The sequence below is a fragment of the Danaus plexippus genome, chromosome 7 (assembly GCF_018135715.1).
Source record: "Danaus plexippus chromosome 7, MEX_DaPlex, whole genome shotgun sequence".
NCBI lineage: Eukaryota > Metazoa > Arthropoda > Insecta > Lepidoptera > Nymphalidae > Danaus > Danaus plexippus.
The window spans coordinates 2,281,112-2,306,722 of record NC_083541.1 but is presented as its reverse complement, the minus strand read 5'-3'; the positions used below and the strand labels follow the sequence as shown (position 1 = coordinate 2,306,722).

The 25,611-nt window shown below is 28.5% G+C and overlaps 1 protein-coding gene across 2 annotated transcripts in view; it reads right to left on the bottom strand.

The window, feature by feature from the left end:
• LOC116770508 (inositol-trisphosphate 3-kinase A) overlaps positions 1-25,611 on the bottom strand; it is a 77,739-nt gene that overhangs the window by 19,270 nt on the left and 32,858 nt on the right. The window contains exon 1 of one of the 2 annotated variants that reach the window (XM_032661998.2): positions 14,026-14,673. The exons of the other annotated variant lie outside the window; for it this stretch is intronic. Coding sequence (XP_032517889.2) covers positions 14,026-14,532 — 507 coding nt within the window. The 5' untranslated portion in view covers positions 14,533-14,673. Of the gene's footprint in view, positions 1-14,025; positions 14,674-25,611 lie in introns of those variants that run through there. 2 annotated transcript variants of the gene reach the window in all.

The window sequence follows — 25,611 nt, the reverse complement described above, 5'->3', positions numbered from 1 at the left end:
TCAGACATATATACGTACAAAAAAATCGAATGTAAAAATCATTTATTGCAATAAAAAAAATTACCAAAAACAACCAAAATAATCGTAAAAGCCATTCAACAATATGCAAAATATTGTTAAATGGCTGATTCCGCGAGTTAAACCGGCAATACTAGTCTTAATAAGACAGTAGACCCTTCAATCAGACTTAAAGTCCTCTAGATCGGTTTGACATTTGAGAATACGACACATTTCTTTAAAATTTAATTTTTGTATGAAATAATATTTAAAATACCTTCCTTAATAATCTCTCTCAGTTATATTTTTATTTATTGAAATTAACACTCAATGTATTATAACGCTCCTCCTATTTTTGCTTCAACATGACCACTAAAAAGAAATACAAACATTTGTCTTAATCATTTAAAATGTAACAAATATATATTAAACTATTTCACAAAATTGGACTTAAATTAGTAAACGACAGTTTATATAAATGCATTAGATAAGCTTCATATATAATTTTTGAATAATGTTTTATTATACATACAAAAGAAGGATTCCAAAAAATATTGTTTGCTTTGAAACAAGTTATTAAACCGTTAAAATTACATGTTTATATTTCTGCATCTTAACCGAGATTTATGAAAAATCATTGAAATGTTTATTTTTTATATATTAATTACAGTAACGTGTAGGTACTGGAACATTAAAACTTAATGGCGAGGTGAACGAACTTACAAAGCATTACACTTACAAGTCATTCCGTGTAAGAAATACCCATTTGCGCTGCAACACTCCGCGTCAAATAAATATACATATGTATGCAATTAAAAGGAAAATTAAAGTTGAATATAATAGAGGATATATATAATACATACGTTAATTATTTGAAAGAGACTCTTTAGTCTATTATTTATTAACAATTAGCTTTTAAACTCGAGAGTTTGGCTAGTTTATCAAAAAACCTTCGTCTTTCTCCGACTTCTAATCTATTTCTAAATTTAATATTATAGAAATTAAAATTCAGTTCCTTTATAAAGCCCCTCCTAAGATCCTCCTAACATTAGAGGCTAATTAATTCATATATACAATATTTTATTCATATATAATAGAATCGTTCCATGTATCATATACGTTACACTCAACAAATGTTGGTCAAAACTTTTGCTGATATTATCAGATACTATAGACGGCGCCTTATAAGGAGCTGACTGAGAGACAGATCATGTAAGCTATCTTGATTTATCGATATGAAACTATTATAAGAATAACTAACATTTATTTTAATTAAGTCACAAATAACGGACATAAAATGACATTATAAATAACGAGATCTAAGACTTTTGCGATTATTCGTTTAAATGAAACTAGAATATTAAATTGAAATGAAAAAAATGAAACTAATAAAGCACGCGTAGTGTATCCGAATAATTTTAGTTTCATTTAGATGACAATATAAATATTTGGAGAAAGAATATTTAATTCTTTCGATTTTATTAAATTGTACTTTAAAAAAAAAAGAAAAAAGTGAATAGTAATAGTAATTTTAGTATAATTATTTGACTTAGTTTTAAAGTAAGATATAATCAAACATATTAGATACTACTTAACGAAATGTAGTCTCTTTTGAACGAGCGTGCTAGAAAATGTTTTGCTCTAACCTAAGCGTTCCACGAACATTGCACTACTAGAAAATATTACGTAATCTTGTCTCAAAATTTGGACCAAAAAATCATATACTAGATACAAATGATCTGGTATAACAAAGCGTAAAGAAAATCGATTGAAATCTTAATGTATTGAAAACATAAACATCAAGATGAAATGATACAAACGGGAGCTTTGTATAACTCATAATACAATGATTACTATCAAATGAATTGATGTGATTCAGATGACATCATTGATGGTAACTGGGGTCAACATGGGAACGTCGGGTGCAATAAAATTTTATTTAGGATCACCACAAGGTCGAACCGTGATCTGATTCCTTAGGAGTGAGCATCGTCATATTAAATAGCTGTAGAATTTTTTATATAGCTATGTTAATATTATTATTATTATAAACATAGTCTGTGTTTAGTTTGGTAAATTTATTGAATGTACCACTCGTTTATCTTTATATATTTACTGGTTTTTATCTCCCGGTCCCGAAAGATTTCTAGACCAAAAAATAAACTGTGTAATATTGTCTAGTATTGAAGTTATTTATGCACATTAAAAATTTAATTAGAGTCTATGGACTGTGTTTCTCTGCATTAAGTAAGAAACACCTACGCTATAGATAATGATAGTTCGCTTTCTTTTAGGTGCTTAGGTAAAATGTTACTTGTTGGCCTAAACGATTTTATGAACCTCTCGAAACAATTATCGGTTTCTTCATCGTGTTAAAAAAAATATAGAACAATTGAAAAACTACAAAAATAAAATACTTCCTTAAAGACACTGTTTTTTTTTTGTGATAATTAACTGCAGTTATTTAAAAAAAGTCTTGAAATAAAAAACATAAATAAAGAAATATATACCATGTCAAATTATATTGTTAAACTTATTTTAACTAATTCTATATGGTTATTTTAAGTCATAAAGTCAATCAGCTAAAAATATTCTAAAGTCAGTAATTTGCCTTAATGAAAACATTACGTGCTTTATTGTCATAACATCTCGTTCATATTATTGAAATTGTTGCATTTTTCAAAAACATAATATTCAAACTTAACATAACGCAAATGGGTAAGCGAGATTATTTCTCTTTAGTTACGATTGGTATATATTTTTCTTTGCTTTAAGAATAGTTCTCTTCATTAGTAAAGCTTTGATTCCAAAAATGATTACAATGGGTCTATGACAAACTCGACTCTACATCTATGATCCTAGAATGACGTTTCTTTCGTTGGTGCCCGTGAAAATTTATTTGGTTGCAGATTGAAAATATAATATAATGGCTTGACTTTACCGAATAATGAAACAAATATTTTTTTATAATCAGCAAGTTATTAGGAACAACAGTCCACAAACTTTTACTTCTAAAAACGCACATATTCCATATTAAGCAAAATACATGTGAGGACTAAAACAACAAAAAAAAACATATTTCGAACCAATTTTAACATTTTATAATAATTTCTTTTGGAAATAGTAGAAATACAAATGCAGGGTCCGTCTAAATCAATAAAATTCAGAAAATGCTCTATAAAAGAAATCAACTCGCGATGATGAGAATATTTTTACATTTGAGAAAAAAGGCTTCATAAATTTTAACAAAAAAAGTAATGTTAAACAGTTTGTAGCACATAAATAAAAAAAATTACAGTTGATCAATTTTCTGATCATATGAAGAAATTTTTTTTTTGTATGCCTTTGCAAATATTCTTCCGAAATTATTTGACAAAAAAGCAATTGCAAAATATTATGCAAAACTTAACACCATTAAACCAAAAAAAGTTAAAGATTAGCAAGAATTTTCTTACGCAAATATATTGAATGATTATTATGTTAAAGCTAGGTGAGCCGGTCGATTTAAATATTTTACCTAATTTAGACAAAATAAGCATAGCCGTTTGGCGTATCTTGTGACAATGATTTTGACATGTAGGTCATAAAGACTTTTTTATTTATTGATTTAATATTTCTCGATTGTGACACTAAGTAAATTCAATTTACGTTATTAGGCCCCAATATTAACTGGTTGTCATTTTGATAAAACGTTAATGGAATTAGGCTATTCTATATATTATACGGACAGATCACTGATTTATAAGGATTTTATAATTGGTATCCTTTTAAGACATTAATATTTTAATATCGTTTAAATAAAAAATATACAAAAAAAATATTAAACATTACGGAGTTGGTCTGATATATGATGCTATATCATGCAGAAACTTCTGAAGTTACATCGAGGAATTTTATTCAAACAACTAGTAAGAAATATTTATAAGGCATCATTGTTTCTAAATCACTGAGCCTTATTAATCATATCAGTACAAATATCGTTTTGTGCGATCGAAGAAATGAAAGTATTTAATAGATTTTAATGCGTGTTCCTTAATATATATATTAAAACCTTTTTCTTTCACACACCTCCAAAAATTGCTGATTAATCCAAATAAAATAATTATTATATCTCAAAAAAAAATTCTTACATACCTGCAAAATAAAAAACATACATGAATAATATTATAATAAATAATAATATTAAATATATTTTTGTTAATCATATTAATTATACGTTTGACGTAAATCTCGTACACACAGAGGTCCATTGAAACCGACTCGAGCGCATCGACCCATATCGAAAAGCAAAAAACTCAATAACGCTACTATAAAAAATCTCTGTTCGTAATTTCTTGTTCAATGTACCTCTAATTATTTATACTGGAGGTCGCCCTTCATACGATTCCGACCGTAATACAACGAATTCATCAATTTAAATGTTAATTGACATTGATAGAATAATTTTTTATAGTTACCAATTTCAAGCGTTCTATGTGATTTTTTTAGACATTGTTTCGTTAGATTATTATAACCATTTTATTACGTAAAATATATTTTCATTACTTGTACTGTTTAAAAGTATATTTTTTTAATATATAATTAATAGTGTTGTGTTTCCACTTTACGCGCTATTGTGGATTATACTGTGCACATTTTGAAACTTGTAAATACAGTAAAATACGAACTTGGAAGTACTTTTTTCGCATTAATTTCGCATTAATTTACTCAGACTGTAATTTTTTGGACGAATTTACAAATTAGAGCTTCATAAAGTATGCAATAAAATAAATTATAAACATTTTTTTTTTTTGCTTATACCATGAAGACTTATATTTTTTATGTTGTTTGAAACAAAAAAAAATAGCATAGAAATTTATTTATTTTGATGTTTACGTGACATTAAATCAATTACTTTAATACAGACTCACGTGATACAAGTAAAATTAACCAACTACTATTGGTTAGAGATCCTTGAACGACCAACATATTTTAGATATTTAGAAACATCTTTAAATATTTTTCATCAATATTTGCCTCTGTATTTACATTCAGCTCGTGGTAAGTATTGTTATCTCTGGTGCTGTGACGTCAATAGAATCATTTCAATGGCAGTGGAAATATTTTTGGTTTAAATAAAATTAGCCTTCACAAATTTTATTTAACAACATACTCGTAGCGGATAACTAAGTTATTGTAGCTATAAGTTACAAATAACTTTAAATAGTTGTATTCTCAAATTCGTTATAAATGCTGATGGTCGATCAATTGTTATCTTAACATTTTCAAAAATATGATCTATTTAATTTTGACGTATGACGATTATATCAAAATCGTTACTGCATATATTATTTTTATTCAAGATCAAATACAAAAAAAAATCTCAATTAAAATTTATTTATATTTTTTTTCCTTTATTCTTTTAGTTTTTCGTACTAAATTATAACACGGCTCTAAATCTACAATATCTGTATCTAAGCCCATCAAGATTGCATCAAAACGCTCACCCGGCGGTGATATTGTCAGACCGGTTTATCGTATTGATTAAGATTTTTTTTTTATTTTCTTTATTTTTAAAAGGTTTTATTCGACCTGTTAAGTCCATTTACATAATGTCCTTATATGTAAAAACAAAAACTTGGCAGTATAATTTTAGATTAAAATAGAAAGAAAAAATAGACTACGTACAGTTCTAGCTACTACAAGATTTTAAATACAAAATCTATTATACAACTTCAAAGGATTCAATTTAATTTAATGACTAACAAGGATTAATATCAACTTTTATATTGTATTTTTAATAGAAGGTTATTAGAGAGGCTTCCAAGTCATTTAAAAAAAGGATTCTCGATCAAAAATCTCTGTTTTGGTTAAATAACATAATTAACTCACATGTACAATACTCATTAAAATTTTATATAAATGGTGCGCTAGTTTTTGTGACTGATTGCCGTTTCAAGCTTAACGCCTTTTGCGTTAAATATTTTAAACTATCTCCTTTAAAGCTCTGCAACAAGTTATACAGAAAAGTAATTAGCCTTTTACTTCAGTTATACCATAAAAGTCGCTTAAACAATCCAGATAGACCCGTGTTTTCTGTCTATGTTGGATTTAAAATTTTGATGATTTATAAAATCGCATGTTTCAGATAATGAGATCTAAGATTTTCGCGAGTATTCATTTAAATGAAACTAGTATTATTCGGATTTACTACGCGGATTTCATTATTTAAAAACTACATAATCCCGACGTTTCGGTTACTTTGCAGCAACCGTGATCACGGGCAGACGAGGTGCCTCGTAAATAATAAAATCCGCGTAGTAAATCCGAATAATACTAGTTTCATTCGCATGTTTCAGAGTTGGAAATTATAATAAAATTGATTTTTTTAACGACGAAATTGTGTAATAAAATGTATATTGACTGTAAAATTGAAAATTAATCACTCAATGAACCTAAAAATAAAATTGAGAGGAATCTTGCAGAGAAATAAAATCTTTCTTGCAACGCAATATAAGCACTTATTACAATTTTAAAGTCAGACCAATTCAACCCACGTCGTTTGATAGGATATTTGGCCGGACGTTGATAGCATTATTTAATGACAATTTAAAATATATTTACAAAAACTTTATTGATATAAAATTATCATATTATTTTGTCTCATTTTTCAATATATTTGTGAGACCATATGTAGATATGTATTGAAGCTTTTAAAATCGGAAGAACGAATAAAATGACAGTGAATTTATTCACAGAACACTTTTTCTATAAAAATATGAATTCTGAAAGCAAGATTAACTGGACTTGTTTGTAAATAAAAAATAATCTTACCTATAGATTATACAGACCCTTATTTGCGAAATAATATTTCGGTTATATTAAACAAAAGCAAAGCTATAATAAATTTAAACCACAAGCTGCCTTAACAACGAGTTAGCCGGGCTACCAATTATAGGGTAATTGCACTTACCTGACCATCATTAGAGATAATACTATGATAGCTTACCTCATTGTTAGCGTCAGAAGGTTAGCTGTGACGTCATACGAACATTAATTTTAACTAGATATTCTTTTTTTATGTTATTTTATACTGTAACTTTATTTTGTATCGGACATTATATTTACTATAATAAATCTAAACCTTATGCCAACAAAGATTCTACCTCTAAGTAATCAGGAAGTGAAAATTTTCCAAATTGAAAAAAATATATATCACTCTAGAGTTTGTTTAAATAATCCAATAAAACATTTATATGAAAATAATTAAGTAATTATTATCAGATTTTAATATTTACTAGCTGGAAGAAATTTTCCTATATCTAAGAAACAGGAAAATAAATAAGTACTTGAGTTTTTTTGCTTTTTTTTGCTTTCTAAACTAAACTGCATAAAGAAATACAAACTCATGAGAAACCTTTTTAAAATAGTAACTAGAAACCTCACATGTATGACTATAAATTAAAATTTAAATTATAGCACTCATTTTATAAACTTGATATTTAATTAGTGATATGAACTTTTGAAAATTAAACGAGTTACTCGTTGGGAAACGCTCAATTTAATTTCACTTGAGCAACGCATATATAGTGTATATTAAATAAACATAAACATATATCAAAACATACAATTTTCTAAATTAATTAATACACAGCATTTATTTATGTATATTAATTACCTCTCTTAAAGATAATAGAGGTAATTAATTAAACTTAGTAATTTAAATCAATTTCAAAATGTAAATAAAATGTATTAGTTTAATTAGATAATATCAGAGACACGATTTTATTAACAATATTTCTATCGTCACTTATGTTTATTTTGAACCTGTCCTTCGACGAAGGTTTAAAATGTTACATTAATTAGCCGGTTGTTATTAATCTTAAATAAACTAAAATAATACTCTGCTGCTATAAAGTATTTAATAGCAACAAAAAGAGGTTTTACGTTAACAGTTTTAGCAATAATAATTTAAAAATAAATAATTTATATTAAAAAACATCGTATAAGGGGGTACGCATCAATCGGCTGGCCGCCGTATTAGTGTTTGTAACGCCGTCGGCAGCGTTTAATAAATAAATACATTAAAAAAAAAAACATATAATTAATAATCACTTCCAAATAAATTCAAGTATCTTGAAACACTACTCACATCCGAAAATACAGGAAATCTACGAGTAATCATGATATTAGCTATAGTAATTCGTAATAAAAAAAAATGATATAAAAATTCTGTTTTATGTGGAGTTATGATCTGAACGGTGCCAAATGGCAACTTACGTGACAAGATTTAAAATATACACAACAAATGAAGTGGTAACAATTATTTATATAAACCGGGCCTTAGAGCTGAGCACGAAACGGCAGTAAAAATATTTTTATGTGCGAATATACAATGTAAATTGTAATGAATAACAATATGTCAAAGATTCTAATAAAATAAAATATTATATATATTTAATAGAAATTATTTTAATCGTACTGAATATAGTATGTATTATAATCCAACCAAAATTGGTGGATTATAAAGAATTTTTTAAATGGCAACATTTTCAATATTTTTCAGGACAATGACATTTCTTGAATCGGATTATGTTTAAGTGTACACCAAGTAAAGCTACATATATTTGTAAAATCTATTTATTAGACGAAAACAGAAATTTATGTTAATGAAGTAAAAATTAAAAATGTTTACTTATATCAATAATGTTTCGAATGTCATATCTTATCTATAGATTACAATCTACCTATAGTAGAATCATTAATAGGTAGTAGGTATAGTTAGTAGGTAATATAATAGAAAATATTAAAAAAAATACGTCTGTTCCGACATTAAGCATTTTATGGTACAATGTTAGTCATTCAGCAAAGTAATGCTGATGTTCTAAATTAAGATCGGTTAACGTAGCGTGACTAACGTTACGAACAAACTCTCTGTATGCAGTGAAAAACAAAACATTTAACATCAGTTACCGATACAATAATAGGCGGTTATCAATCTTCAAAGCTTTTACGGTTATAACGTATACCCAAAAACTTAATTGAATGTATACGAAAAGTCATTGAGTTAAAAAACCTTTACTCTCTAAAGGGACCACGCAACTTAAAGAATTTAAATTAATTAAATGCAATATTAAGAAATTACTTTATTTTTTAATTACAAAGGTATTTTTAACAGAATACTGATAAAGAAGTAAAAAGCCCAACAATGGTAAATAAAAATTTAAACTGTATACAAAAAATATGTTATAGATGTTTTTCTAAGGAAACATTTTTGTCACTATATTATACGAAAATAATATAATTCAGGATAGTTCAAAGATAAACATATATAAAAATATAAAATCCACTACTCTGAACCCTAAAGCTTTCGTACGTTGTATATTACGTAAATAAAATATAAAGAAAACGTGACCCAGATATATTTTTTATTAAAAACTTGGACATCCCAACCGTCACATGTTAACTTTACATAAAGCGTATGATGCACTTGTCTTAATTCGCACTCCATAAAACATTAAAGTAATAAGTGATTATAGTAAAATTACATCCGAGAAGGTTAAGTCGTTTTTAATTCTAACAGAGAAACATGCACACAATCTTTGCCTGTGTAATATATTCTGAGTTTTTATTATTTATATACATAAGAAAGTTGTGTTAGTTACATTATTAAAAACTCAAGAACGTCTATTCGTATTTGGCTCAACATTAATGGGAAGCGAGAATAAAGCCAGGAGAAGGACATACATACGTATAGATTTAGGCTGGATCGATTTCGCCATTTTTTTTTATTGTTGTGTTGTTTGAAAATTTCTACGAAAGAAAATATAAGGAAATTGTATGGAAAATGTAAAAGATAAGAAATATTACAATTACCTTTAGTATAAACTCTTTTCATATCTTTTTAGATCAAATTATTTAAAATACGTAACTGTCATTTGTCCGACATCATTTATCTCTCAGTTGTCTATCAGTTATTCAATCAGATCGCAAGCCTTCAATAACGTTTATGAAGATCTCCTACTTCTAGAGTAACTTTGGATAATTTTTTTATTAAATTACTCTTATCTTAGTCGGAAATAGGGTATAGGGTACTATTGTAATCCGTGGTCTATGCCTTTAAAAACAAACTATATCCCTAAGGGATGGGTAAGCCCAGCCCCCTGCTCTCATATCCTTGACATGACAGGACAAGGTCTGTCGGGTCTACGAGTAAAAGTTCAAACACTGAGTTAAAGTTTTAAGAAAAGTAAATGGGACTTATCTTAATATTTCCAAGTTATCGGAGAATGGCCTGCGTCTTATCATTTGTTATCTTAAAGTATTGAATTTGTAATGAAAATAGTAATAAGAAATAAAAATTTTCAAGTAGTTCGTGTCCAATACTAATAGTTTATAGTATAGTAATAGAAATTATTCTCTGTGTTTATTTTTTTTAATTCTTTAGTAGAAAAAATATTATTTGATCGTGGGTAATCGATTGAAAGGCTAGACAATGATAACGTCTGCTTCTATAACGCTGCACTAATTAGCGGAGACACTTTATTAGGCCATCGTGACACCAAGACAGACGAGGGTTATCATTAGTGACGTTTTATCATACTTGAACCATGATTGTTTATATATAACTACTAACTAATATTTATCTTAGTAGTCTACAGACACAAAAAACTACAAAGTAAATCATTAGGTATTACTTATTTTCTATGAAAACTTGGAAAAGGTTTTTATTATGAAATTTTCATCATTAATTACCGTTGGCCCTTTCAGATTATTATCAGTAAAAAATATTTCTTGATGATTTATATACAATCAGGTATCAATTTAATGCAATCAATTAAGCTCGTATACCATCCCTCGCAAACGATTATTATACATTCGTCTTTATTACGAACAGATATATAATTTTACTTTGTAACTATAAAACGTTTGCCTTGTTCATTATTTATAATGTAACATTAAAATTGTTACATTGTTGTACTAATATATATATATATATATATATTGTCGATTTAAAAATCATATAAAAGCCAGATACGAACCTTTTAAATTATAATTCATATATATATATATATATATATATATATATATATATATATATATATATATATATATATATATATTGTGGTATATTAAGTATAGTTAATAAAACAAAAACATCACTTTTTGTAAAATCAGCTCTAGTACAAAGTACTAAATATGTTTAGTCTGTGTAATATAAAAAAACTATTCTACACCGACGTAGGAGGTTATGTTTTTTCATCTTATTTAATAATATCATTGACATCATATCGTTTGCTCACAGCAAACGTATCTTTTAAGTTGATAGATTTTTTTAAGATAAATAGAAAAAATTATGTTGGCAATACCTGAATAAACATTTGTCAACAAAATCTTTATGTGGCGGGTATGTGGGAGGTATTCAAATATTTTAAAAACGTAACCCACATCATGAGCAAATAACAAAAAATAAAAGGACATCTGTAAAACAATACAAGCATATAAAAAAATTTAGATTTCGTAGGAACGACAAGGTTTTCTGACTTATTAGTTGTAAAATTATCGAAATATGACGTCACAATGACATTAGTTTTTGCGGTAACGAAACGATTAACGTACCGTGACATAAATTATTAGAAATAATATAATGAGTACCCAGAATTGTATTAATTATTTCTTAGATCTAGTGTTCGTAAGCGAATAGGGAAATTTTGATATAACTTACTATACCTAAATACGTAATACACTGTTACTATGTATATATAACTTTATAAAAATTTATGTGAAAGCGATTAGAATCATTTAAAATGTTTTTTTTTTTAAATATGACTTATACCAAAGTAAAGTTTTTTATGCTACAACGTGGAGTGGAAATGTAATTTTTATTTAAGTTCGTAGCCCAGCTACAAGATCGCTTTCTTATTGATAACTCTATAAATATTTTGTAGTAAATAATGAAAAAAAAACATTCAATGATCCATAAAAGCCCCGATCTTATCATATACATTATTATTTGTCCAAGCACATAGTTTGAATGTTGAAAAACAAAATGTCATACAATATTTTTGTAATCTATTTCTAGAGTCCACTTTTAAATGGAATCATTTAAATCACTTGCACTTAGTTCTTTAACTTCAAACATACTATATATTCTATTGAAAGTTTTACGCAGATTTACCTATAAATAAATACAGCAATATTTTTTTATAATAATAATAATTCTACTAAGCAATATGTTACTAAATCATCAATTCATTTACCAAGGACATAAAACTGAACACAATATTAAGTTAAATCAGCTTTTAAATAAACTTCGTGACATTTAAATGTGAATTATGAAATAATCTACGCATACTAATGACAATAAAATATCGAAATACTATCTGTGAATATTTTTTTAAGCTATGGTCTCTCAATCGTTTCTTTATACATATAATAATAAAAGAAAATGTCTATGCTATAATATATATACATATATATTTATATATAAGTTCAGCATTCTTTCTCGAAACATTAATAAACGTTAATCCATATTCACAAACTCTTGTCAAATAAGTAGTATGTGTTCAAGTCCTTCTAATGTTATCAAAGCGAACGCTTATGAAGATGTATGGATTTATGGATGTTTGTTGCTCATTTAAGTAAAGAATTATTCAAGATACTTAAATGAAATTTACATAGTAATGTAGATCAGACATCAATATAAGTTATAGGTTATAATTTATTAATATATTCCATGTAGTTCCCACATGTGAAGTGAATGTAATTTCTTTTGAAAAGATTCCTTGTTTTTTTTTGTCAAGCTATAAAATACAGACATCACCATTATAATCAGCATAAATTAATAAACGTAATCGCATTACAATGTATATTGTTGTATAAGTATATAAATTGTAGTAATATCGAACAAAAACTAGATCAATGAGACAATGGGTGTGCGTAAATACTTTAACGAGGTTACTGGCGCGGTAACGGTAAAGTCAATGCAGTCGCAGTGAAAGCAATGTGATCGATGGAAGTCACACACAAAAACCTATACGTTTACTTATAATTACAGCATATTATATCAATCGAAGCAAATCTCTGACTCTCATATACAGGTACAAACGCATCACATATAGTAATTTCAAAACACCTGTATATGTATCACAAAGAATATGTCAAGGAAAGGCAAGGGAACAAACGAAAATAAATTTAACCTTCGTTCGGTACGTCATTATAAACTTAAATGCTAATCAAACACTTCAATAACTTGTATGACGTCCGAGTGAAAAAAACGCTCGATGGTATTAGCACTGCCATTGGAGATTGCATGCATTAAATTGGATACAGCACCGGTCTTGGCATAATTACATCATTCATTACGAATGAATTCAGTTAACTAGATCATTATTATCTTATTTAGTGCACAAATTATTCAAATTATCTCTCAAAGTACATAGATTAAAGCAAACGAGATAATGTTGTTCCATTATTTGTGCCCGTGTTCGTTTTATAGTTTAAACATTATCTGTATTTGATCTCTATGTGGTTACAGCGCCGTAGTCTGATTATACGGCAATAATATTTATTTTATCAATAATAAGTCGTCACGGATCACAACTAGAGTACACGAGCTGGTTTTTAATTATCGAACTACTTTTTCTTTTCGCCACCAATCACCACTCATTAAACCAGACGTTCACGTTTTTACACGCCATTCCATAATTATATTTAAACCCATTCACAATAAATGAAAATTACGCAGTCCGTTAAAACAGAAATTAATTTCAAAAACAAATAAAGGATTTTTTTTTTAAATTAAGATTTCCGTATTTTAAGTTATTTTTATTTAGTTCTATACGTTTTTCAACGAGTTTCGCGACATTTGCAATTCAAAATATATTAATGCTCATTTAATGGAAATTTTGCATATAATAGTAATATAGGCCACAAAATATGTCATTAGAGGATTTATATAACAGATAAGTTTTAAACAATAATTATGTCTGAACAATGAGTGAGTCGTCCATCACCAGAAACAACAGGGGTTATTGTTATGTTAATTACCTTTTGTGTGGGTCGTGGTGGTTCTGGTACATCGGAATCCCATTCAGAACTGAGATCATCACTCGATGCTTCGGTGTAATCCTCAGACCACGGCACTTCCAACAATGAACTTTGCATCTGATCATATCCAGGCGTTAACGTTTGCGGACCATACCCAGGGGGCAATGGACTTGAGGATCTGCAATCCTCACAGCTACATGGCTTCGGTCCAAAAGTCTCTTTGCACGGCGATTCGGTCTTCACTGACGATTTGGAATTTCTTCCTGTATCCCGTTTCCTTGCGCTCCTAGGTGATAACCTGTTGTTACATTGCGGTGGAATGTAATACCTGACTGGTTCAGACAGCCTCCTCCCACTATCCGGAGTTTCAATCTTAACCGGCGTCAACAACGACGTCTTCTTAATCTTTGGCAGCGGCCTCTCGGTATTACTAGTGTCATTGTCCGTTTCCATTGTATAGCTGATAATTGGTATCGTAAAGTTAAACGAATCGGGACACTCCGGCATTATTGTAACTTCCCAATAATCATCCCATTCGGTTTTAGTTCCAACGACATTTTCATTTCACAAAAATTTGCACATTCTGCACCTAGTCGGAGGCGCGGGCGTCAGTAGTGCGCGCGGCGTGAGCACTGCGCGGAGTGGCCTGTCGACCGCCGCATGCCTCGTAACTGAACATTCGTACAACTCGTTCAGATACGCAAATGATAGCAGACGTATTCGTAAGAGCATGCCCGTGACTTTGTATTCATACAAAAATGTACATAACATTGGATAGAAATTATTACAATGACACTATATAAAATATTCATAACATTCACTGACGAATCCACATACACAAGCAAAATTGTCAAAATTATTTTTTTTTTTTCACATACGATTTAGTATCTTTATAGCTGAAAAATATTTAATCCGTCGACGTGTCTACAATAAGATTGAATCTGAGAAAAAACTTACCTGCTATCAAATTATTCAGAACATAATATTCCAAACCACTTTACTGATAAAAAAAATATGGTCAAATGCTTTTAAGCAGTACATAATAAATAAAAACAACTCTACCATACTTGTACTCAAATTGTGATCATATGTACATTGGAATTTCAATTCATTAAATATGTTAAAGAAAAATATATTTACTAGCAACTGATATTAAATGTTGGAGCTATTTTTATAACTGTCCGACTTGTTTTTATTTTCTGTTTGAGATAAGTTTAATTGTGACGACGTCGGCTTGAAACTTTTTCTTATTATAATACTTTCGAAACAAAGATATTTTATATGAATTTTTATGTATGATTCGTTGGATAAATACGAGGTGATAATACGGAATTAGCTTTGCAGTACTTCTAACAGAACATGAAATTAGGCTTCTGTATTAATGAATAGGCCTCTCTCTAATTTTGTTTTATCTCATTGGGTTTTCCCCAAATAAAAAAATTCGTAAAATATAAGACGAAGAACATTTTCTTGTAACTTTTACCTTATATATATAATGAAAGTAGCAAGAAAAAATAACTGTACTTCATTTCTTTGAATATTTTTAGTAAGTATACATTATTTACTTAACTTTTAACAGACCAATTTTAAAATCTGATATCCGACTGATATGATTTAAAGACTACTTTCCACTTATCTTTTTTTGTTATGTTTTGTAATTAATCTATTGCTATTGGATTCAAAATCTTATGTAACAATTGTCGAACTGGACATTTTTTGAGCAGAAATTATATTTAATTCAGTCTAATAAATAAACATTTACATTATATATAAATAAAAATTAAACAAAACCTCTAATACGTAAGCGTATAAATACTCTTAACTGTAATATATATGTAGAGGTAAATTAATTAATAATTTTTTTATAATTAATTAAAATAAAAGATCAAATTTCATATATTGAAGAAGCTTCCTTAAGTTTTAATTTTATTAGAATTTCGTTTCATTACTCAAGACGATCACGAATTAACGAGCCTGTGATAATTTAAATAGTATTTTATTTGTCTAAATGAACCCCTTCATTGATCTGTTTAAAGAAATTGAATGATAATAATCTGAGTCGCTATAGTTAACATTTGAACATATGATTTCCATTTATTTGAATACTTACTTTCAAAAATTATATAATAATATTAGCAAAAGATACTTTATACATCTTCCATAAGCCTATAATTCAATAAAAATACACTATACTAAATATATAAAATATATTTAAAATTAAATTTGTATGTAAGTCTATCGATTGACTTTCTTGTATTAATAATTTAATTTATGAATAATACATTTTTCTTGTAATAGATTGAAATCAGTAAAACACAATATGGCTGTATAGATGTAATCAAGTTGCGCAAAATGTTTATGACCTAAAACATTACGTCATCACTTAGTTATTTGATATGTTTGGAAATGGAATTTAAATTTTCTATCAATCAGCATGTTCTAAATACATAAAATATTTAAATAAACTATGTTAATATGCTGCCAGTAACACCGTAAAAGCCGCTATCAGAAATAGTTTACAAGGAGTAAAAGAAAAAAATATATATGTATATTTAAAATAATTTTGTTGATCGTTAAAAAATTTTAAGAGCAAACACATTTCGAACACATTGCTACATTGCTTCAAATCTGTGTTTTGATATACAATCCAAATAGTTACACGCTTAATGCTTTTTTTATTTGTCATATCGAACTCATTCAATGAAATTATTACAAAATTTTATGACAAAGTCACATTTACATTGAATGTTTGAGAAAATCGTGAATCTAGATTCACAAAAAGGAAGCTTTGAGAGAATATACGAGAAAAAATGCCTTAAATTAAAAATATCCTTTTCCTTTTTTTTTCATGTTGGTTAAAAATATGTCTCACGCTTATTTTCATGTAAAATTTTCTCATCATACCCCTTTATAATGTTGAGAATAAAATGAAGTGAAGAGAATAAATTAAATATTTTTTTTTTATATTCTAATTATGTATTTTTTTATTACGATATCATTTAAATAAGCTTAAATATTACCTGTAATATAACTAAATTTCTCTAAACCCTGTACCTATATATATATCAATAAACTCAACATTTTGTGATTTCTGAAGTGGTTTCAACTGGAGGGAAAATGGGAGCATTAATACTACATAATTAAATTCATTAACAAATAAAACTCTGTGTTGTGGAAAAACCTATTACTATGGAAAAACATTATTAATATTAATAATTTTTATATAAACATTAAGGGGACATACAATTTACTTCAAGAACATATAATATGTTGATTTGTATTACGGAAAATTTGTAACTAGGTAAAAAAAATTGTTCTTGTTCCGAATACTCGATCACAGTTTAAATATACTCTGTGCTCGAGATAAAATATCTTCAAAAATTCAACTGTACTTCCATCGTTACAAATCTAAAATATCAGTAATGGAAGATTTGTCTCATAATTCCCTCGACAATATAAATCTAATCTCGAGATCTAGAAATCAAGCTAAAGTATTTAATTTATCACTTTTAACGAAAACTTTTGCCAAATAATCTATATAAGACCTTCGAAATCGGGTTAAACATAAATAAAGACGTAAATGTATGATTAGCAATGTTTTATTACTATATAAAAAAAATATTACAATCACCGCGACATGTATGTTATTCATGACTTAATTAAAAATTTCAAAGCAGAAAGGCAAATTTTAAGCTATTAACACATACGGGAAACATAATCGTTAAATATTTTACGGAACAACCAAATCAATTTAGTCAGGTGCCAAAAAATTTCGATGATTTAGGTGTATATCACAATCTTGAGGTATATCGCATCTGTGGACCACAATTCCATTCGCATTCACATAAAAAGTTGATTTATATCGTGCGGTATTTTAAAAAGACACGGAAATACTATACATACTCTCACATTGGCAGGATACATAAAATATATTAGGTGTCAATATCCTGACCAACTGTCTATATAGTAGTAAACCTTTTGACAACTATGCAGTTATTCACACCATGCCATAGCACTAAACGGCATAGAAAGTCGTCCGAAGGGATTTATGACGTCCAAGTGACGCACACACCTCTCTGGATATTCAGAACGTGTCTGGTGACGTCACACCGAACTCTTCGGCGACAATTAACATAAAACAAACATAAATGAATAGCGACCATAATTCAAAAGAGGTTAAGTCTAAAATATATTAGACCGGTATTCGAATAAACTCACGATATTTACTACGTCAATCCAACAAATATATCGCTATAGCATTATAAATGATAATGTATTAACATTGAATATAACTTATAAGAAACAGTTAACTCGTTTGAGAGTTGAAACGATTACCGAATGTCGAATAAACAAACAAACATTATTGTACATTTTTTTGTAGCATTCCATTAATATTTAAGTTAACAAGCTCGACAGCCACTACTGACACCGAGACCTCTACCCTGCTGTTTTATATAAGATATTTATATTTTGAAAAAATATATGGCACTTGTAAAATCGTAATTTGTAAATTTTTATTATTATGTCTCAACTTTGTTCAGAAAGTCACAAAGCACATTATGGTCAAATTAATATCACGAAGTAAATGAAAAAGGATTTTTTTTAAACTAACTTACATTATAAACTGTGGAAATAAAATAAAACTTCAATCATAAAAATATTATTTTATAACTTATAATTGAAATTAAATGTTAATTTTGGCACGTTTTCTGTCTCACAATGCATTTCGTATTATTTACGTAACAATTTTCGTGCACGAGTGAAAAAGTTGCGTAAATCTTGACGTAGGTTGATGGTTGGATACGTTTATGATAATTCTACGTGAGTAAACAATGAAAAATTTACATAAATATTGGAGACTTTGATCATAACATTGTTTACAGAGATAAAGGCGACTACAGCAATAGATTTCAGTGTTTTGCAATATTCGATTCAGTTATTTTTTACTTGTACAAGAAATAAACTCCCGCGCATTATTTTACTATGTGACCTAGCGCCATCTCTTGAAATATTATTAAACTGCTTCAAGAGACTCATTTGAAAGGTCTGCGTAAAGTTTCTTCACAATACCAGGGGGCGCTCCCCTCTTCTGCACTGGTAATCGATATAAATGTATTCCTCTTGTTATAGTTAAATTAATTATATTCTTGTAATATGTTAAATGCCAATTTTTGTGTGTTTGTGATTGAGAAAAACTGTCTGACCGATTATGATTAAAATTTTAAATCCAAGTATAGTTTAAGTTGAAAAATTATATTTAAATACCTAGTATAAAAAAATAGATAATAAAAAAAAATATATATATATTTTCGTTTTGAAAATTCTCTAATACATATACCAATATTATAAAATAAATATTAATAATTCTAATGTTTTAAATACACTTAATATATTATTTAATTTTATAATCCTTAAATCTAAAGCAACATATTGCTAGTTATTCGTTTCATACGCCGTCTAGTAAAGCTTGGAATTTAATTATCAAGCAGAAACTTGTTTTAATCTAAGCACCTAATATACTCATTGATCGCACCTGGCATTAAATTTCACTTGTCACATTATTATAATCCGCTAACGACGTGTACAGTCAGGTAAACAACTCAAATATATCTAAAATACAAACGTAATAAAACTGTTATTTGTTACGCGATTTAGGGTTACATTTGTGGTTCACAGAACATTCTGTATTTGGATCCGGACCAATTAATATGGTTAAATTAGTTTACTTAACTAAAATTAATATGATAATTCATTTTATATTAAATGTATTATTTTTAATAAGCAGATTATAATCCGGATTTGCCACAATCAGTGTCAATCAATAATTATCATTTCGTGACAAGTCGTATGTTATTATAGAAACGCGAACATGATTTGGGTCACTAAAATTGCATCGGATACGTATTATTTCAATTTGGGATCCGTCTTTTGGATAATTATTCTTCGACAGAAGATCATAGGGTGTAACATTAAGGTTGAAAACAAATTACGACATACCTTTCTAAGTGCCTTATTAGAATCTGGACTTGGAAGATAGAAGTCGACTATACCCAGGAGGCAGTCATCGCATCTGCATACATCACTGGGCAGTGATGACATCGATCCGAAACTACTGCAACTATCCAAAGAATCCGTCCGCACCAGCTTGCCAGTACTGAGAGCTTCCATTTTAGCAACAAGCAGCGTCTCCATTAAGGATCTCGGTCTTGCTGGTGATCGCGATCGACGAGGCAAATCAGGCGACAGAGTTAGATCCAATAAATCCGGGGACAAGGGTCTATGACGCGAGAAATCTAAAGACAGGTCCGGGGATAGATTGCGATGTCGTGCCAGGTCCGGCGACCGAGGCACCAGATCCGACGAGCTCGCCCGCGACAGTGGCGGCGTGACGCTCCTACATTGTGACGACGTCATTTTGGTCGCCCGCATCATTCACTTCCGCAACAACAGATCACTATATATCACTTTCTATGATTATGTATATTTGATGTGTCCGTGGATAAATCCGTACTTGTATCTGTATGTCAATAAGATTAAAATTACGACTAAATTGTAACTGAAATGAATATTGTCAGACAAAATGTTATGAGGACGGAACGAGAATAAATCGATCTATAAATATATACCAATAATGTTGTCATTTCAGAATGAGTATAAATTTATGTATCCAGTACGTTTTGCTTGAAGTAAACCTGCAACGCTTTAATTTAATTACATAATATTAAGAATTACGTACGTAAACAATATGAAAGAAAGTTGTGTTAGTTACATTATTCATATCTGAATAAAAGCTGGTGGGATATAGTTGAAAATTTATGGGGAGATAGCTTGGAACTAGGAGACGGACATAGGATATCTAATTCTATTCGATAGAAAAATAACAAAAACTTAGTAAATTCCAATATCTGGTTGTTTATGGCCTCAGGGGCGGATTAGAGTTCGCCCGGACAGCTATACATATATTACTAATCCCGAAATTAGCGCGGACGAAGTCGCGTGCAAAAACTAATTATAAATTAAATGTTTAACAGAAGGGAAACGAAAGCTTGTCATTCACGACGATGCTATTAATAAATTATTCATTACAATGTCGGACATAAAAAGTATAAAACCCTTCAAGGTTTTTGAACACATCGTTTATAAAAACTTAAATTTTCGCAGCTTAATTGTACCCGATATTTCTCTATATAAGTTATTCCGAACACGCGCGAGCGTAGCCTTCGCGAGCCTTAATACCGCTACCACGATATTATAATGCTGACATTCTAATTTATTGTTATTTATTTGTCAATAATATAAATAAATAAATAAGTTTTCGTTTTATAATATCCTTGGACGGCATGTTTCTGGTAATTTAAATTAAATGTTCCTTGTTTTGAACACATAAACAAATCTTTGAAGTTATCTCTCAATGGTTTTTGTATGAAGTAATAATACAATGTCCTTTAAGTCTATTATGATAAAGATGGATATTAGATTTTATCTAACACTCAAGCCAAAAGGTTGTCTAGTTAAATGTGAATAAACACACTTAATAAATATATAATAGTGTTGTTTGTATTCATAGCGAAACAAAACGCGGGTGGTCCATTGTATGTTTCACTCGTTAATTTTAACGTCCAAGAAAAATCTGATACTAGCCACGAGTCTTGTATATTCTTGAAACGTACGAAGATACAAGCTCATGAATTCATACTAAATATGGCTAATGTTAATATTATGTTGAATTGGATTTATGTACTTTATTTAAATTATATCGACAGGCATTGACAGAGTATCAGGTTACATGATTGTGTGTGTGTGTGTGTGTGTGTGTGTGTGAGTTTCATTAAAAGATAATATTTTATTTGGCTAATAGACTACATAATTTCTTTCAAACAATGTGCTTATATTTTACACGTAAACGTTAGTTAATGTAAGGAAAATTCTGTGATAACTATGTGGGTACATCCCGCTTCCGATTTAAAGAAAAATCGACTGTATTTCTGATAATATTTAAAAGACATAATATTAGAAAGCCATAATATGAATATAACTATTCTGTTTAGTAAAGAACAGAAATGCTAACCAGCTTAAGTGGGGCACATATTGTTAATCAATCTCCGCTAATCTAGATATATGAATAATTCATAGTGAAGTCAGCTCTGAGATATGGTGACTACGGAGTAGGTGATACCTACAACCACCCCACCTAGGCCACGCCCACTGAAACTTAGCCACTCCCTTTGGCTGTGTCGAAGGTTTATGCAAACAATAAAGCCTTAAAAAGCTCACTACACTCAAAACGTTATGTAAACTTTTGTTTCACGCTGTTTATGTTATAGGCCTAGAATGTGTTATTCTTGTACATTATATAGGTGTAAATATTGAAAAAACTCGGATGTAACTTTTAAAACGTTTTAATAACACAACCTAAAACGAAATTAAATATTTTAGCTTTATTTTATTTTCAATATTATCAATAGTTTTATAACTTAGGTTGCATACGCAAGAACGTAATCCGAGGGAACGACATACGATTAAAAAAATGATTAAAATATAACGAATAATAGTTCGTCAAAACATAGTTTTTGTAGATATCACTTCTAGAACAGATAGTTATTGTACACGTTAAGAAATGATCAGCTCAATATATATATTTAAACAGCGATGGCTTTTAAGTTATAACATATTTACATGTAAAATAGTGTAACAAAACAACGGACAATAACTTTAACCATGATTTTAAAGAGAGGATATTTTTTTGTAATAAAATATCAGCCACGATTATTATAAAAAAAACTCATATTTACTCACTTTTTGCACTAGCTACAATTATTTATCCAAGGCTTAACTATTAACTTACTTTCCGCAATCCATTATAAGATTTACTCACTAACCGCTCAGCGCGTTTACGTGGTAATTCATGGGAGATCTAAGTGATAAAATAAACGAGGTGCATTTAAATGGTAACTATCGCTCCCATTCCTATTCAGTGCCACTTGATTTACAGTGATTTTAAATGAACAAAATTACTTAAGATTAATTTATGTGACACGCTTGTTATATAAATGCAATGTAATATTTACATTTAAATATGCATACATTTTTATTGTTAAAATTCCTTTAAAAAAAACAACTAAACTGGACTACTATGTATCAGGCTAAAGAATTCCTCGTCTCTAGTAAATGTACATCGTAGATGAATACACCGAAGAGTACTGGCTTTATTAATTTCGTTACCCTTTAAAAAGATTTAGTTGTTAATAACTTTATTCGTATATTTATTAAAATTTTTGATATAATTTTATTCTGAAATAAAATAAAAGATAGCTTTGTATAGACGGAAAGCGGTAATATATGTTATAGCTGTGTCAATTTGGAAACTTTCCCTCCAAATTGAATTAATTTTTTAATCAATATCCATAAATACATTAAAACATGACCAAAAATTATTATAAATTTGGAAAAGGTTTATATATTACATACTTGTTGGAAAGAAAACGTGTCAAATCACTGCAGAGATTCAACTGAATTTATCTTGAAGTAAAAAAAAAACATTATTATGTATCCGAGTTATTATACTTAGAAAATTTATTAGATGACTAACTAAGAAGACTTTTTTTGTTATTCTAATATTGTCAACCTTAAACATTTGAATATAAAGATGAAAATTAAATAAAATTCTCAGCCAGGCCACAAATATAATTTGTTTTCTATTTGAAGAGAGATTATAGTAAACACTGAAGTGATTAATATTAAAAAATATATATTTTGAACTTAGAAATAATTTAACGGAAAGCATTATCGGCACTTAAGAAAAACGTGCAACATATTTTTGATGTGTGTGCTAATTTAATGTACTGGAGATGGATATATTTTGAAACAAGTAAAGAATAATTAATACCTTAAAAAGATATCAAAATACATACTATATATATATATATATATATATATATATATATATATATATATATATATATATATATATTGTAACGAAACTGAGAAAGTTCGGCTTCTTATACTTCTTAGTCGTTGCGTGCGTGATTTCAATTTAGGTAAGATCGTTAACACATTCCTCATCAAACAAAACAAGTTATTTGTCTTCGGTTAAAAGGCTTTAAAACGTATTTATATAATGAATCTGTTTTGTTTATGGTTTGTCTGTTTCGTGATATTTAATCATTATCTTAATACGTATTGTAAATGAGAAAAAATATCCTTCATACATCACTGTCCAACTAATAAATTAAATCACATATATAGATCATACGTCTGAATGTATCACGATTATTAGAAAATAAAATTTTATGTGATAAACTGAACTTGTGAGCTTATTTATTATTTGGATTTTCCGACACCACTGAATGCGACGTCGGGCGGAGCTATGAGGCGTTGATGGATTATGAGAACTCAATACAATACTGAAATTAACATTTACTTTAATATAAGATCAAAAACTTCCTATTTTTCATATAAACGATCTGCGCTTCACTCCTCCTGACTAATATTATCTTCTATGTGTGATACAAAACGGTACAAAATATGAATTAATAATTCTCGTAAAACATATTTGTGTGTGCAATGAAGTTACACCCAGAAAATGTAACTTTTTTGAGAGAAAAACCGAACACTATTAAGCACTTTAAGAAGTCAGCAAATATGGCTTTAATTGCGCAAAGAAAACTCAAAATTGTGTGTATCGTAAATTTTTACGACAATTCGCTGACATTTTAAGATAAGTCTGAATTCCTCTCAGATCGAGAGCGGGCGATTAAGGTTTAATCGCGATAAAAGGTGTCCGTAGCTTAAGGTTTTTACCGTGTAGTAATTCTGCTGGCTTTACGAAACATTTAATAAAGGAATTAAGGTTCAACATTCATAAATATAAGAATATCGTTAACATATATTTTGCCTTATTTTAAATTTTTATTTCTAATAGTAAAATAAAAATCAAAGTTGATTTATAATGAGATCTAAGACTTTAACGAGTATACATTTAAATTAAATTTATTTTCAACCATTATTTTTTTACTATCGCTACATGGTAATAAATTTATAAGTAATAAATGTATATAAGAAAAAAAAATATTAATATCAGTTTGTTTGATAACCCCTAAAATGTGACTTATAGAGCATAGAGCTTAAAATTTTTTTTTTATTCTTGCCGATGTTCCAAAAGTAAAAATATATAGATATAAAATTTTATGAATGAGATCGGAATATCTCATTAAATTCTTTTAAATTAAAACATAATAAATTACAATAAGATAAAACAAGTTTATTGATTTTTGAATTAATGTGGTCTCATTTTTAAAACGTGTATTCAATTAAAGCCGACGAAACAAACATTTATTTCTCTCATAAGATAATATTTACAATTCCATCACCTTTAAGTGTTTCGTGGACTTCGTTATATGAGAGTAATAGATATTGCATTATGCCGTTCATATAATTTGGACGTCGGATCGCTTTATGCCCTAATTACTCATTGTTAAACGTAGTTACTTATATAATGAGATCTAAGATTTTCGCGAGTATTCATTTAAATAAAACTAGTATTATTCGGATTTACTACGCGGATTTTATTATTTAAAAACGGGCAGA